This window comes from Thermobia domestica, chromosome 14 (assembly GCF_964235325.1).
Source record: "Thermobia domestica chromosome 14, izTheDome1.hap1.1, whole genome shotgun sequence".
NCBI classification, from domain to species: Eukaryota; Metazoa; Arthropoda; class Insecta; order Zygentoma; family Lepismatidae; genus Thermobia; species Thermobia domestica.
Window position 1 is genome coordinate 10,957,803 of NC_137467.1, and position 14,876 is coordinate 10,972,678.

General features: G+C 36.4%; 1 protein-coding gene across 1 annotated transcript in view; it reads right to left on the bottom strand.

The window, feature by feature from the left end:
• The window catches only part of LOC145669521 (uncharacterized), a 307,844-nt gene that overhangs the window by 9,757 nt on the left and 283,211 nt on the right, over positions 1 to 14,876 (bottom strand). Inside the window, exons 10-13 of the mRNA XM_081737700.1 lie at positions 13,218 to 13,370; positions 8,764 to 10,161; positions 3,856 to 4,096; positions 2,118 to 2,331 (exon numbers count right to left, since the gene is read on the bottom strand). Coding sequence (XP_081593826.1) covers positions 2,118 to 2,331; positions 3,856 to 4,096; positions 8,764 to 10,161; positions 13,218 to 13,370 — 2,006 coding nt within the window. The remainder of the gene's footprint in view (positions 1 to 2,117; positions 2,332 to 3,855; positions 4,097 to 8,763; positions 10,162 to 13,217; positions 13,371 to 14,876) is intronic.

Sequence of the window (14,876 nt, forward strand, 5' to 3'; positions counted from 1 at the left end):
TTTACGATTAAGGCAAAAGTGTTGTTAAATTCACCCTTTCGGGACGACTTCGTTTCTTCAGACACGAAAAGGGTAGCAGTGTCATGTGTACGCCACGTGAAGGAGTTTGGTTTGTATGGCGTGATATTTTCTGTTAATATTGAAACTGGAGGTGGTAGTGTATTTCTGCCACTTCCGAATTTAGTAGAGAGATTAGAGTGCAGGTTGGAACACTTGATTGATTGCAGAAAACAGTTTTTCGCTATCTATTACATTTTCACTTTAAAGCTTACCTCTGGTGCTTGGGATCCCTGGTTTGAACTCCAGCCAGGCAAACTTGCAGTGGACAAAATAGTGTCCGTGGATTTTTTTCGGGTTACTCCCGTTTTCTCCCGCATTATCATTCCAACCAATTCTTCCATCATCATTCACTTGTTTTAATAATCCGTCTCCCGTAGACTAAAGGGTATAATAATGGGATATTAAATTAAAAATTTCATTTTAGTTTACAGCTATCAACGTTAAAACTGGAAGCGATTCATTCCTGCCACTTCTAGTTTGAATAGAGGGCTAAGAAAGAAAATTGCCTAATTTTAGTAGGCTAATTCGATTAAAAAAAAAAAAAAAAACTCTTATCACTCTCTTATCGATTTCACTCTACTTAGATCAATACTGAAACCGGAAGTTGTAGTAGGTTCCTATCCCTTCCGGTTTTAGTAAAGTTAAGGATACAGATGAAATGTCCTCTTGTGACGCTTGATCAATTTCGGGTCAATCCATACGAAGTGGTTCACAGCTGGTTGCTCGTACATCTCCGAAAATTATAGAAATTGGAGTGTGATGAACCTTGTGTATGAGAAGGTTAATAACACTATTCAACTATTCACGTTGTCGTATGTACAAGTGTTCCTGAATGGCGGCCATCTTTGTTGTCGGTGGAGTGCCATTTTATGCATTTGCAAGCGTGTACGGAGACTACACTTGCCCAGGACTTACGAATCAGACGAACACCAAACATAAACAAATGTTTACAGGAGAGACTGAGGTATTACACGGAGAATATATATATATATTCTTATTTCTAAATAAATATGCAGGGTTGCAAACCAATACATGAAATTACCAGAAAATGGCACTTTTAAAGGGGCTGAATGTTGGAATGAAATAAAATGGATTGGGGGTTCATAAGTTTTGTGCTGAATACTATTACATGTAAAGAGTGTACGGAAATATCCACAGCTATGATACTACTGGCACTGTAGATTTATGGGCGTCCGAAAGTTGTAGTTGTAATTTTGATGGCATTTTTGGGGGCGTAATATCTCAGGAGGGAAAAGTGCCAAAAATTGTTGCTTAGGTCACGAAGTAGATCTATATGTGAATAAACTATTGAAAAAAAAAATCAGGACTGATATTATATGGAGAAAAAAGTGAGGACATGATAAAAAAAAAAAAAAAAAAAACAAACGCGAAAAAAGCACGTGCGTGACGATGGTCATAGGGTGGAAAAATTTAAATGTTAGGATACGTTTCATGGTAGATCTCAAAAACTACGCACGGTTCAGCAATTAGGGTCGCTTTCGTATATGCTCAGTTGTGCAAAAGCTTCCGAGTGGCGTTTATTCCGTCTTTTCAGCTCCATGGTCATTGCAACGTCTATATGGGAGAGGCGATTAGCTCCCCCTTGCACCCACGGTACCCATCGTCGAACTGGACCGTGGTATTAAGGCACTCAATGCATCAGAAAGTGTCACTGAAATCCAATCCCAGTTACAGAAGTTAATATGTTTACAAGGTTGCGTTATATAGCATAGACAGATGTATTTAAAGAACAGAAAAATGGTAAATTTTGTATTATTTTTAGTATGTTAGACTCTTAAGAAGTAAGAGAAAAATCAGGACAAAATAGTTTCAACTTGGCAAGCAGTGTTTCAATTATGTTATTCTTTTTTATTTTATTTATTTATTTTATTTTATTTTATTTTTTATTTATTTATTTTTGCTAAATTTTGTAAGAACAGTATTCAGAAAATCTGTAGAATAAAACAGCAGAAAATCTGTAGAAAGTGAACAACCGTTTCAAAAGTTGTTTACTTTCTTTCTCCTGCAACTCTCACATATAATCCAATATTTATTACCTGATGTAATAGTGTGCCTTCATAGTTCTCAGGCGTCCATTGTGGAACACTGACATAAGAAAACTCTCTGCCAAATCGTCTAAATGTTGGCCCAGCGCAAGCACGTTGTAGTTTTCTCTTCTTGCTGCAGCGTAGAGTCTTCCGCGTTTCATTCGACTGCAGAAACTACAGATGGAGGTACACTCTGGGATGGAAGCTGCTTGATCTAATATCCCTGAAAGTAGGAAAAAATTATTTTATTTCAATGAAAGATTAGAAAAACTTAACGAAATCTTGAGATACATGTTATAGTTTAAATTTGAAGATGGTTATCTTATTGTTTTCACGGAGCATATGGGCTATAATGCTATGCTCTAAGTCTAAGACTTACGGCAAAAAGTTCAATTACACATTTCTGATACTGATTTCAGTTTATCAACCCTTATAAGATCCATGGTATGTTTTCGTACCATGGAACAGTGTTGTCTTTAATAGCTTATTTAGGTCTTATAACAGGCATTTAAGCCGGTTTCTTTTTTTCTGTTTTTGGTCAAACCAGACATGGACCACAGATGAGTTTTGGAACCAGATGGTCAACTTGATGGCGTCAAATGGGGGTGAGCGTGACATCACATTTTTTTCTTGAAACAATTTTCAAAAATTTTCCCCACCCTTAGCTTTAAAAATTTCACATTGAAATTTTGCACACGTATTGTGTACGTAACTACGTATTTTTTCAGGGATTTTGAGATCCGTATATCAAACCAGGCCCGGGCCAGAGGGGTGCAAAATTTTTGAAAATAATAATAATAATAATAATAATAATAATAATAATAATAATAATAATAATAATAATAATAATAATAATAATAATAATAATAATTTCCGAAAAAAAAAACTCCCGCTTTTCCAGTTTCAGGTGATTATATTGACAAGCCAGTGATACCGTTAGAAAGGGTGCTCTATTGTGAGAAAAAAAAAAAAAGAGAGAAATGAATCGTGATACAACGATAAACAGCAATGACGCAGTACCTGCTTGACTGAAAGTCTAAAATTTACCTAAAAAAAGAGAGGATTCTAAAAGGGTTAATAGACAACATTATATCTTTTGAGTTCTTATTGCTAAAGTTTGATTTTTTTTTTTTTTTTCATTTTGTCAATACCCAGGAAACAACATTTCGAACAATCAATCCAAAAAACCAAGTCTACTTCGGTCTAGTCTCACACATAGATTACAAAAACTGGACAAAAAATCCGGCATATTTCTAACAAACATCATGAGAAATATGTGTTAAAACTGCAACAGTGTCCCCTTCTATATCTTACTTAAGGTCTTCCAAAACCTAGTAATATAAAACATACGTATGATTTATAAACCACTACGTGTACACCCAGCGACAAAAGTTCTTTTCGTTTGATGTAATTAGTTTCGTAAATAACTTCAGAATGGAAGGACATTTTGATTACAGTTTTCAGTAAATTAAAAAGAATATAATTTTCTGTACGTTCCAACCTTGAAACTCAGTGAAAATGTGTACGTTCTGCACGTTATTTTCAAAATAAATTCCACCAAACGAAAATAACTTTTGTCGCTGACTGTATATAATGTGACCAACGAATTTCATCAAATTTTACAGCTTAATTGTACAGAAAACTACTTCTGATTTTGATAAATTCATTTTCCGAGACTCTGTATCAGAATTCACGTAACTAATTCTGTCGAAATTATCATATAAAACTTAACCAGTTACAGACTTACTTTGCTCCTCAAACAAGTAATGAACTCCGAGAGCTTTTAAGTAAGGAATAAGTGGTCGTGGGTCGTAGGCAGTGCTTCCAGGATCCACAGTGGCCGCACCAAGTACAAAGTGGATTCCCTTGGACTGTGCGTAGTATTGATACTGATGGAGAGTATGTAGAAGGCTGAGAGAGTCCTTCCCTCCTGACAAACATACCAGGACCTTGTCTCCATTACGGATCATGTCGAATTCCTGAAGAGCCTGCAACAAAATAATGGTATGCTCAAATACATGTTAGTAAAAGCATTGATTAACAAGTACGACATACAGGGTGATTTTTTAAAAATTCACCGATTTCATTTGGGTCTAGAATTTCTAACTGAAGTCCAAGATTCATGCGATTTGAGGCAAATGATCAAGGAAGAATGGGAGATTTATGGAACTATGTTTACTGGTTTAAATCCATCCGGAATAATATCGCCCACCCCTCAAGAACAAAAGTAAATATTTGCAGAATATAAATTAAGTGTTAGTGGTAACACCCATAAATCACATGTTGAATAGCTATAGTCGGTTTCTTGCGGCAAACGACGGCGAGATTTCTTGGGCGACTTAAGGAGTCGATAATTGATATCTTCCACAACACCTGCCTGTGGAATCCGATGCTTCCTTGTCTCACTCAGAAGCGACCCTGTTTCTTCCAATTTATTCACTAGCGACCATATTATGTAGCCGTTTGGGGCAGAACGTGAGGTAAATTTGTTTCTAAATGCTCTATGAGCAGCAAATAAACTCATGTTGATCCAAAGACTACACTAGTCTCAGTGTGTCCTGATCATACACAGTAGCACAGAACTGTACAGCACAATTCCCAATACGACGGTCCAGTTTGCTGTTTCTTATTGACCTTGGCGAGGTTGCATTCTAACGAAACAAACTCAAATCTTCACACCGCACCACACTTTATTCCAATTGTAAGGTGCACTGGTGAATATTTGCGGTTTTTCTTGAGGCGTGGCCGATATTACCCCGGCTGGATTTAAACAGTAAACATCTCCCATTCTTCTTTAATCATCTGCCAAAAACCGAATAAAAATCGGACTTGTTAGAAATTCTAGACCCAAATGAGATCCGTGAGTTAAAAAACACCCTGTAGATCTACAAAAGTAACTAAAGAGGTATCCTCGAGAGTCAATCGAAGATGGACTCCGATGAAACTTCCCACGTTTCCAAAACAAAATGTTTTCTTTATCGTCAGAATTAGTACATATTGACATTCCTGAAACATCCTCCACGTGGACAGACAAGAGGAATTCCTTAGGAAGGCGTAGAGAGAGAGTCGGAATTATATAACAACAAGAAATAAGCTTTTTGAATACAAGGTTAGTGCCTCCAAGTGGATATACAGGGTGTTAAAAAATGTGTCCCAATACTTTGGGAACAGATTTCTGTGATCAAAATAAGAAGAAAAGTTTATATGGACCTGTGCTCAAACGTGGATAGTTTCGGAGTTATAGGGTACCGAAAACGTGAAACAAGTTAAATTTGAAAGTTCATAGCTCCACTACTATGGGACTTATCATAGTCGGGTCAAGACATCACTGAGGAACTGGTATATGAACGATCCAAATATCCATGTTTAAGAACGCTCCAGTACTTGCACACCAATTTTAGGTGGAGAGTGTGATAAGTATTCCCAAACAGCCAATCTAAAAATGATTGTGCAAGTATCGGAGGTTCTGAAAGATCGATATTTGGATACTTCACACACTCGTTCCTCACAAGTAAACCTTACGTTTGGGTGAATCGAGTTGCTGACTGAGACATATATGAGAAAATAGTACTAAATGTAGTCAGTATTTCAGTGAAGTTGTAGGTGCGAAACTCCAGGGGTTTAGGAGATACAGCTACCAGAACATCACATGGAAGTACAGAATAGTCTTCATACAGTTGGAGGTAAAAGCCCTGTAAGACCTCTTGTAACGACAAAAGATGAATAACAAATATATGGGTACATATTAGGACTAGGGAGAAGTCATATAGTAAGGGTATACCTGACGGCGGCCATCTTGAAATCCGCCATTTTGAATTAAGGTTAAGTTTTTAAAATAGGAATAGGGTCATGTGATACATGATTTAAGGCGCAAATTTAATCAGAAGAACAATGGTGACGTTAATTTTGATTTACGCGCAATTGGTAAAAAGTTACAGGGAAATTAAATATTGTTGCAGCATATGTATTAGTCCTTAAGGTGTCACTGTTATGCGTTTTGTTTAAAACTTTTGTCTGATTCAAAATGGCGGACTTGAACATGGCCGCCATCAAGGCAACTCTTACCATAGACCTAATATTTATCCACTTGCTTTTTATTTAATTATTATCATTAACACAAATTTACAAGGTGGGGTAAAGGACTAATACATATGCTGCAAAAATATTTAATTTCCCTGTAACTTTTTACCAATTGCGCGTAAATCAAAATTAACGTCACCATTGTTCTGATTAAATCTGCGCCTTAAAACATGTATCACATGACCCTATTCCTATTTTAAAAACTTAACCTTAATTCAAAATGGCGGATTTCAAGATGGCCGCCGTCAGGTATACCCTTACTATATGACTTCTTCCTAGTCCTAATATGTACCCATATATTTGTTATTCACCTTTTGTCGTTACAAGAGGTCTTACAGGGCTTTTACCTCCAACTGTATGAAGACTATTCTGTACTTCCATGTGATGTTCTGGTAGCTGTATCTCCTAAACCCCTGGAGTTTCGCACCTACAACTTCACTGAAATACTGACCACATTTAGTACTACTTTCTCATATGTGTCTCAATCAGCAACTCGATTCACCCAAACGTAACGTTTACTTGTCAGTAATGTCTTGATCCGACTACAATCGGGCTTATAGTAGTGAAACTATGGACTTTTAAAGTTAATTTTTTCACCTTTCCGGCACCATATAACTAAGAAACTACGTACTTCCGATCATAGGTCCATAAGATTTTTTTTCCTCCTTATTTTGATGTGAGGAGTCTATCCCAAAATACTGCGACAATTTTTGTAACACCCTGTATAATTAAGAAAAAAATAGCAACAAAAGAGGAATTACTTAGGAAGGCCTCAGAGAACGTCAAAATATAACAAGAAGAAATAATCTTTCGGGATACAAGTCAGTGCTTATTTTTAATATATAAATATGTACCATATAGCGTCCATTAGTAAAGTACACACTAAATCCTTGCACCAGAATTTAGTCACGTCAGTGAAAGCATCTTTAGCAATAATCTGACAAAATATCAGTAACATGCAGTTTCAGTATGCATTCTGTCACGTAACAATAATAATAATTACGAAAATAATTATTAATAATTATAAAAAGATCACAAAAAGAACTGTGTCTTTTGTGGGCCATTTTTAAAATTATCGGACTGAAATGAGTTTTTCCCGAGAGTAATGTTTTGTAGGTTGGAACAATTTTGTGAATTGGGAGTTGAAGAACAAATAACTTCACAAAATCACGTCTAACTGAAGGCCATCTTAATGTACAGTTTAGCATCTTTAAATGCCATCAATAAAAGTATCATAGAATATTGAAACTGTTTGAGAGAAGCAAAAAAATTCGTTATACAAAGTAAAACTTTTAATTTTGTGTCAACTTAGTTCCTCACACATTTAAACCCGAATATCTCTATCCTCCTACCAAAAAAACAGTAACTATACAATATCATTAGTTTATTTATTAGTATTTATAACGCTGATCATGTAGTTATGAGTCATCACAGAACTAATCCAAAACTTAACAAATCCTAGCCCATTCCTAGATAACATGCTCGGACGAAAGTAGCAATTCAGATATCCAAAAACAAGTACTTTTAAATGGACACCTGAAACGGCAAATTATAACATAATAGCTTAAAGGGTGAATAAAGGACAACATATACTTAGCCATTAAAGTTAGAACTGATACTGAAGCAGGGTGTCTACTAAAATTCCAAAATGAAATTTCATGACTTTATCGTGACCTTTTCTTTACCAAATCATAAAATTTTCTAACATTTTGAAGAGCAAATTTGGGTGCGAATTAGGCAGAATTTTCATCCATGCGATAGAAGCGTACTTTGCTTGCGATTTGGTAGCGTCTAAAGCCGACCATAGACATTTTTGGTAGTGAATTTTGACGTTTTATAGAACAAAATTTTCCAATCTGTACTTACATTTGTACAGTATATATCTAAATTTCGTCACTTTCATGACCGTTTTCTGATTTCGTGACCGATAGACACCCTGTGAAGGGAATGGAAATTATTTTAATACTCTTCAGAAAACCGAAATTCGATAGCAATCTACAGAAAAAAACTAGCCTATACGTAATGGCTAACTGATACAGTGGAATGTATCTTTATTAACAGTAAATAAAAATTCTTCTACGTTGAAGTACTCCAGTTTCCTCCAACATCCTCATACCACCAATTATTCTATCATCATTCACTTGTCTTAAGTATCCGCCTGCTTAGTCTAAAAGGCATAAGCGCGGGACGTTAAACTGAAAGATTTCATTTCATTTACAAAATCTGCGACGAACTGTTTCGACGTACGTTTCATCTCTTCCTTAGCGCATCTACAGAAAACCTGCCGCTAAATAAAAGACAATCTATGGAATTATAATACATTTGTTTGTCCTGTAGAATAAGTGATGTAGCAAATTTTTAGTTTGAAAATAAGATTTCTTCCTCTTTCTAAGTTACAGGCTATGAAAAGTGTTTCTTATGTACTTCTACATAAAACGATAAATAGAAAAAGATGACGAGTGCCTCAAAACCGTTCACAGATTTTGTATCTAGGATAACTTTAACATATGTAAATTACTAGCCTAAGCTGTTTTATTTGAAACAAACATACATACCGGTGCCAATGAGATCTTACCTCTACTGCAGGTTTCCATATGTTCTTTGGAGGACAGTGCCATCTAACCTCGACGCCAGGGTCTTTGGAAGATGAACCAACTTGTTTGCTTAGAGCACTTCCTGCAGAGTTCTCCTGAACTTCCTCTTTTTGTTGCACAGACGAACAACCACACTGAGCAGAAGATTCTTGGACTTTAGGGCAAGATTGGGTTTCAGTTAATTCTAACCGTGTGCTACCGAAATTCGGTTCACTCTCCTGAAACGACAAGTTGATTCCACTATCTTGAGAACTCACACTATTAACACCGCACCGCATCGGTCGGGAAACAGGTGGTTCCATCACGCGATTTGACGCTAACGTTTCGATCTCATCATAATCCTGCTTCTGACGATTATCTTTCGATACATCTGTTTTTTGTACGCGATCACTGCACTCTAGCGACATCTGGTGAACTGAACACAAGTCCTTAGGACTCACAGCTGATTCTTTATCCTCTGGACTTTCTGCAATAAGAACATCGACTACATTAATCACTTCATGAAGTTCAGATTTCACCTCACCAACAAGTTCTTTAGAAACTTCCACAAGATATTCGGCCACTTCCTGAATTTTAAGAGATCCAGAATCGTCCTTTTGTTTGTTGTTGACTGATGCGTAATCTAAACTATCCTGATCTACACTTTCCGACAGCACATCTTCAACTTGAGAAATAACTTCACGAATTTCAGACTTTATTTCTGTCGCCAGTTCTTGTGTCTTCTCTTTAACGTACGCGTGGAGATCTTCTGGATTTTGTGGGTTCAACAACGATGGTGACATACGTCCCATGTCGCTGTTGAGCAACGAGTTCTGTAGGAAGCTTGGAACTGGTGATTGAGCTCGGGCTAGGTCAAGTTCAAGAGATCGAGTGGTGCCATCGGTCTGCATGCTACACGAACACTGCTTCTGCTGGTCGTCCGAAGTTGGAATTCCGTTACCGCTCGAAGGACTCCCTACAGGGGGAGAATACGCGTTTCTAGGCGCTCTCGGACTACCGCAGGGGGATATTCTCTGGGGTAATTGGAAGAACAAGTTGGCAGGGTTCACTTTGTCACCTATGGAAAAGTTCACAGGGCTATTTCTCATTTCATTCGTTGGCGGAGATCCACTGTCCTGAATAACGTTAACCGCTGGCGGGGTCATACAGTCAGCGCTTCGCCTGCAGATTCCATTTATTTGCTCTGGGCTTAAAGGAACTTCTTCGATGCCTCTTGAGCCGAGATACTTGACGGGATCGAAAGGAACGTCATGTTTTACATTCTGAGAATTCCCTAACAAAAGGTCCTGAGCTTCACTGGGCAACATAAACCAGCGCAATTTTTCCGTTTCTTCATCGAACATAGCAGAATGATCCGCCATTGAACATCTTTGAGCCATCTGCAAGAAAATGCGAAAAAAGTAAAAATCTTGAGTAAACAAATATATGAAATACAAGACTATAGAATTCATACGACTGAAGTTGGCAAACACACTGAAATTCCTCTAGCTGGACACTTCCTTAACGGACTGAAGAATAATTTATTTAAATACATATAAAGCTCTAAAGCTTCCACACCCACAACCATTTCCACGGACAATAAACAGCTATTTCAGCGTTTCTTACAGCGACATATCACCAACAAACTCTCCTCAATTGAGGAAATATTAAAGATAGGTAAAGATAGTCCTCTATTCAGGACATGCCAACAAGAGCTATTGGTGATGAAGAGGACTCCACATTTACCCGGATTCGACACAGTCTTCAATTACCCTTCTTATATTGGTCATACTATACATTACAAAGTTATCTGCCTAGCTAGAGGTGATCATTTTATAAAAAACAATCTTTAAATTCAGTATGGGCTTAATAAAGATTAGATGTTAAGTGTTCTGTATAGGTGTGTCTATATTACCCTTAAACGTGACAAATAGTAGGTTGAAATGTTTATGGGCAGGAATAAAACTTAAATGCTCTCCACTATACCAGCTTCGTCTATTATATATTTTGATTAGATAATAAACTAATTCCTAATAAAAATAATCGAGCAGAGCAAACTAATTTTTATTAGAAAACTAATATCGTGTAACAGTTTGGACAACTTAACAAAATATATTACATTTCAAGCGATTTATGTTTTACAACTTGTTCAAGTTTTTGGAGTTTCGCAGTTTTTGTCGATCGGGCGAAGGAAACGCATTTTTTTTAATATACAAAATGTTTCAAAACAACACTGACAACGTCTGGGAAGTGATTCCTGATACCAAGATAAGACGAAAGACTATTTAGCAACTAATATGTGCCCTATCCAAATATCCATGTTTCAGAATCCTGCGATATTTCCGCAACAATTTTTATAGAGATAGTTGGTGGGTACTTCAAATTATATGCCCGTAGCCAAATTCCCTCTATAAAAATTGTTGCGTGTGTATCTTAGGATACTGAAACTTGTATTTTTGAATAGCACACATATTAGTTCCTAAGTGAAGTCTTGACCTGACTATGGTAGGTCCCATAGTATTGGAGCTATGGACTTTTAAAGTTCATTTTTTCATGTTTTCGGCGGCCTGTAACTCCGAAAGGAAGTATTTTTACACCCAGGTTGGTCTATACTTTTTGTCTTATCTTGATGTCAGAATTCACCTGCCAAACGTTGTCGGTGTTGTTTTGAAACACCCTGTATACATATAATGTAAGAATTCAGGAAAAAGACAGCAAGCATCTCTACCTGGTCAGAAAAAAAATTCTGAAGTATTAGTTACTGAGTTCTAACTAAGTGAAATAGCTTCAAAAGGGAAAAGGACAACCAAAAATTTTTCTTTATGCTTGTTCTAAAAGATAAGCTCTACTATATGCAAAAATAAAATTAATCCTTTTTTTTCACTCCTTCATAATTCTTTCTCACTTCAAAGATAGGAATCACTTGACCCGCTTATTTTCCAGTAATAGTGAAATTAAAATTACAATTGTAGTAAAATTATATTAAAAATTGGAATATATTTACAATGCTTGCTGGAATAGAAAATATGTTATTACAAAAGTTACAATTAAAATATTTTAAATTGTAAAAAAAAAAAAAATAGTTATCGGTGATAGCATACGGGAAGTAAAGTTTCCCTCCAGGTGTGTGTGTGTTTGTATAACTAGCTAACTCTATGACCTATGGAACTCGGAGGTTCAATGCTTCGTTCACAAAAGCTCTCCACTGACTTCTATCCTTAGCCAACTGGATCCAGTTTCTACTTTGTATTCCTATTTCTAAGAGATCCATCTTAATATTGTCCTCCCATCTGCGCCTAGTCTTCTTAATGGTAATTTTCTGATTGGATTTCCAGTTAAAGTTTTGAAAGCGTCTCTATTTTCTTCCATTCTGACTACATGACCTGCCAACTTAAGCCTCCTACATTTAATGACCCTAACAATGTTTAGTAAATGGTATAAATTATGCAGTTTCTTGTTATGAAGTTTCCGCCCTTCCTTATTCCCGTTCCTCTTGGGTCCGAATATTCGTCTCTGGATCTTGTTCTCAAATACTTTCAGTCTGCGTTCTTCCCTTAGAGTAAGCAACCACGTTTCGCAACCATATAGCACAACAGGCATGATCATTGTTGTATACATTTTAAACTGTCGCATGATTAAATACATCGATGTATACCAAAGCTTAAGTTACTATTTATTATTCGATAAAACCAGTGACTAAGACAATATTTCACTCAAAGGCACAGTGGCTCAGTGGTAAAGCCCTCATCTCTGGTCTTAGGCGTCCCTGGTTTGATTTCAGACCAAGTGAGTAACATTGTGTCAGTGAGGTTTTCTCGGGATTCTCCCGTTTCTTCCCACATTCTCATCCTATTAATTCTTACATTATCATTCATTTCAATAACTATCTGTTTACTTTAGTCTAAAGAGCATACCTGTGGGACATAGAACTAGAAATTTATTTGTGGGACATAGAACTAGAAATTTATTTATGGGACACAGAACTAGAAATTTATTTGTGGGACATAGAACTAGAAATTTATTTGTGGGACATAGAACTAGAAATTTATTTGTCGGACACAGAACTAGAAATTTATTTATGGGACACAAAACTGGAAATTTATTTGTGGGACAGAACTAGAAATTTATTTGTGGGACATAGAACTAGAAATTTATCTGTGGAACATAGAACTAGAAATTTATCTGTGGGACATAGAACTAGAAACTTATTTATGGGACATTTATCGGTAACTAGAAACTTATTTGTGGGACACATACCGGTAACTAGAAATTTATTTGTGGGACACAGGACTAGAAATTTATTTGTGGGACACAGGACTAGAAATTTATTTGTGGGACACAGGACTAGAAATTTATTTGTGGGACATAGAACTAGAAATTTATTTGAACACATTTCTTTCAACAATTTTACGAAAATAAATAAACATTAGAAAAGTCTATGTATATATGTCCATACCTTTCTCGCTTTGTTAAAAATGTTCCTTGCTGTCTGTAAACATTCAGCGTAATCACGTGGGATGCTTCCTGCATTGGACACTTTGGGTTCATTAAACTGCATTTTTCCATTGGTATAATGCACTGATCCCAGCCATTTCCTATCTTTGAACACCTTCAAAGGAAGAAAATAAAAGTAAAATAAACGATAACATATTCATCTCAGACGAGAATCAAACTCGACGTTTAAACAAAAACCGAATAAAATAAAGTCTTATCTCAATTGCTCTCAAGCATGCAGGTGAAACTATGTGTCTGATGACCTCGGTGACCAATACGAAGATGCATCCGAAATATATGAACTGGTAATTTGTTTCTAGAAAGCTGTTGAAGTAAAGTTTTATCATACTCTATTGAAGCTCTTAGAGCGTTTACTTTTGATGCGTGGGGTACCTGGTTCGCTCTTCGGCCAAGTAAATTTATGGTAGACAGCATCGTGTGTGTGGGTTTTCTCGGGTACTCCCATTTTCTTCCGCATTCTCATTCCACGAATTTTTCCACAATCATTCACTTTCTTTAATCATGTCTCCCTTAGCCTAAAGAGCATAATCGTGGGACGTTAAACTGAAAGATTTCATTTCTATTGAATCTCTTATCAATGTTTGAATTTTGATTTATGAATTGTATTAAGAAATATACTGCCTTTGAGTCTTATAAAGAAAGGAAACCATGTTTAGTATAATAGTTCTTCTTTGTCTCCGCCTTTTCGTATGTTTATAAGGAGTTGGTGTTCCCATCTTTAATTCTTCTTCTTTTTCTACGCTATCCTGGGCATCCTCTATTCTTCATTCTCTCTCCCTCAAATCATCATCTATTTGGTCCTTCGATTTCATCTTGGGTCGTCCTCTTTTCCTTTTAACTGTTACCTACAGCTCTTCAAGTCTCTTTACAGTCGTAATTTCTTTCTTCTACATGACCTAGCTATCTCAGCCTCCATTTCTGAAACTTGTTATTCAAGGGTCCCACCTTAACAGTCTCTCTTATAATCATCGTTCCTTATTCTGTTGTGCCCAGGTTTCACTATTGACCATTGCTGGTCTTATTACAGCTTAATACAGGGATGCAAATAAGCAACAAAATTTTAGTCGCCCAAGAATAAAGCTACTAGTCCATATCCCACAATAGAAATCATTTACTTACCTTCAGTATGATATTAAATACTCGCCCGCACCGATAAATCACTCGCCCCGGGTGAGTGGTTATTTGCATCCCTGGCTTAATATATACGGCCTTTTAACTTGCAATTTACTTTCTTATTACATATCAATCCGCTCATTTTTCTTCAGTTTAACCAGCCAGGTTGTATTCTGTATTGGATTTCTGAATGTAACCTCCATCCTGATCGAAGTATGATCCACGAGAAAAAAAAATACCTTACCAATAAATCCTCCCGTGGGAAAACTAAATAAAATTCTCCACACGTATCGAACGAACAAGCTAATTCCATCTTCAGTAGTATAGTAACAAGGACACAAATGGATGAGAGGTATATGGTATGGAAAAATACATAACACCAAATAAATATAACGAGAGAGATGGGTACTAAAAACCACGAGCTGAGCACAGTGAGTGAAAGAAAGAGTTGAGAAAAAAAAGTTAGAAGTTGCGTACCTTAAAAAAG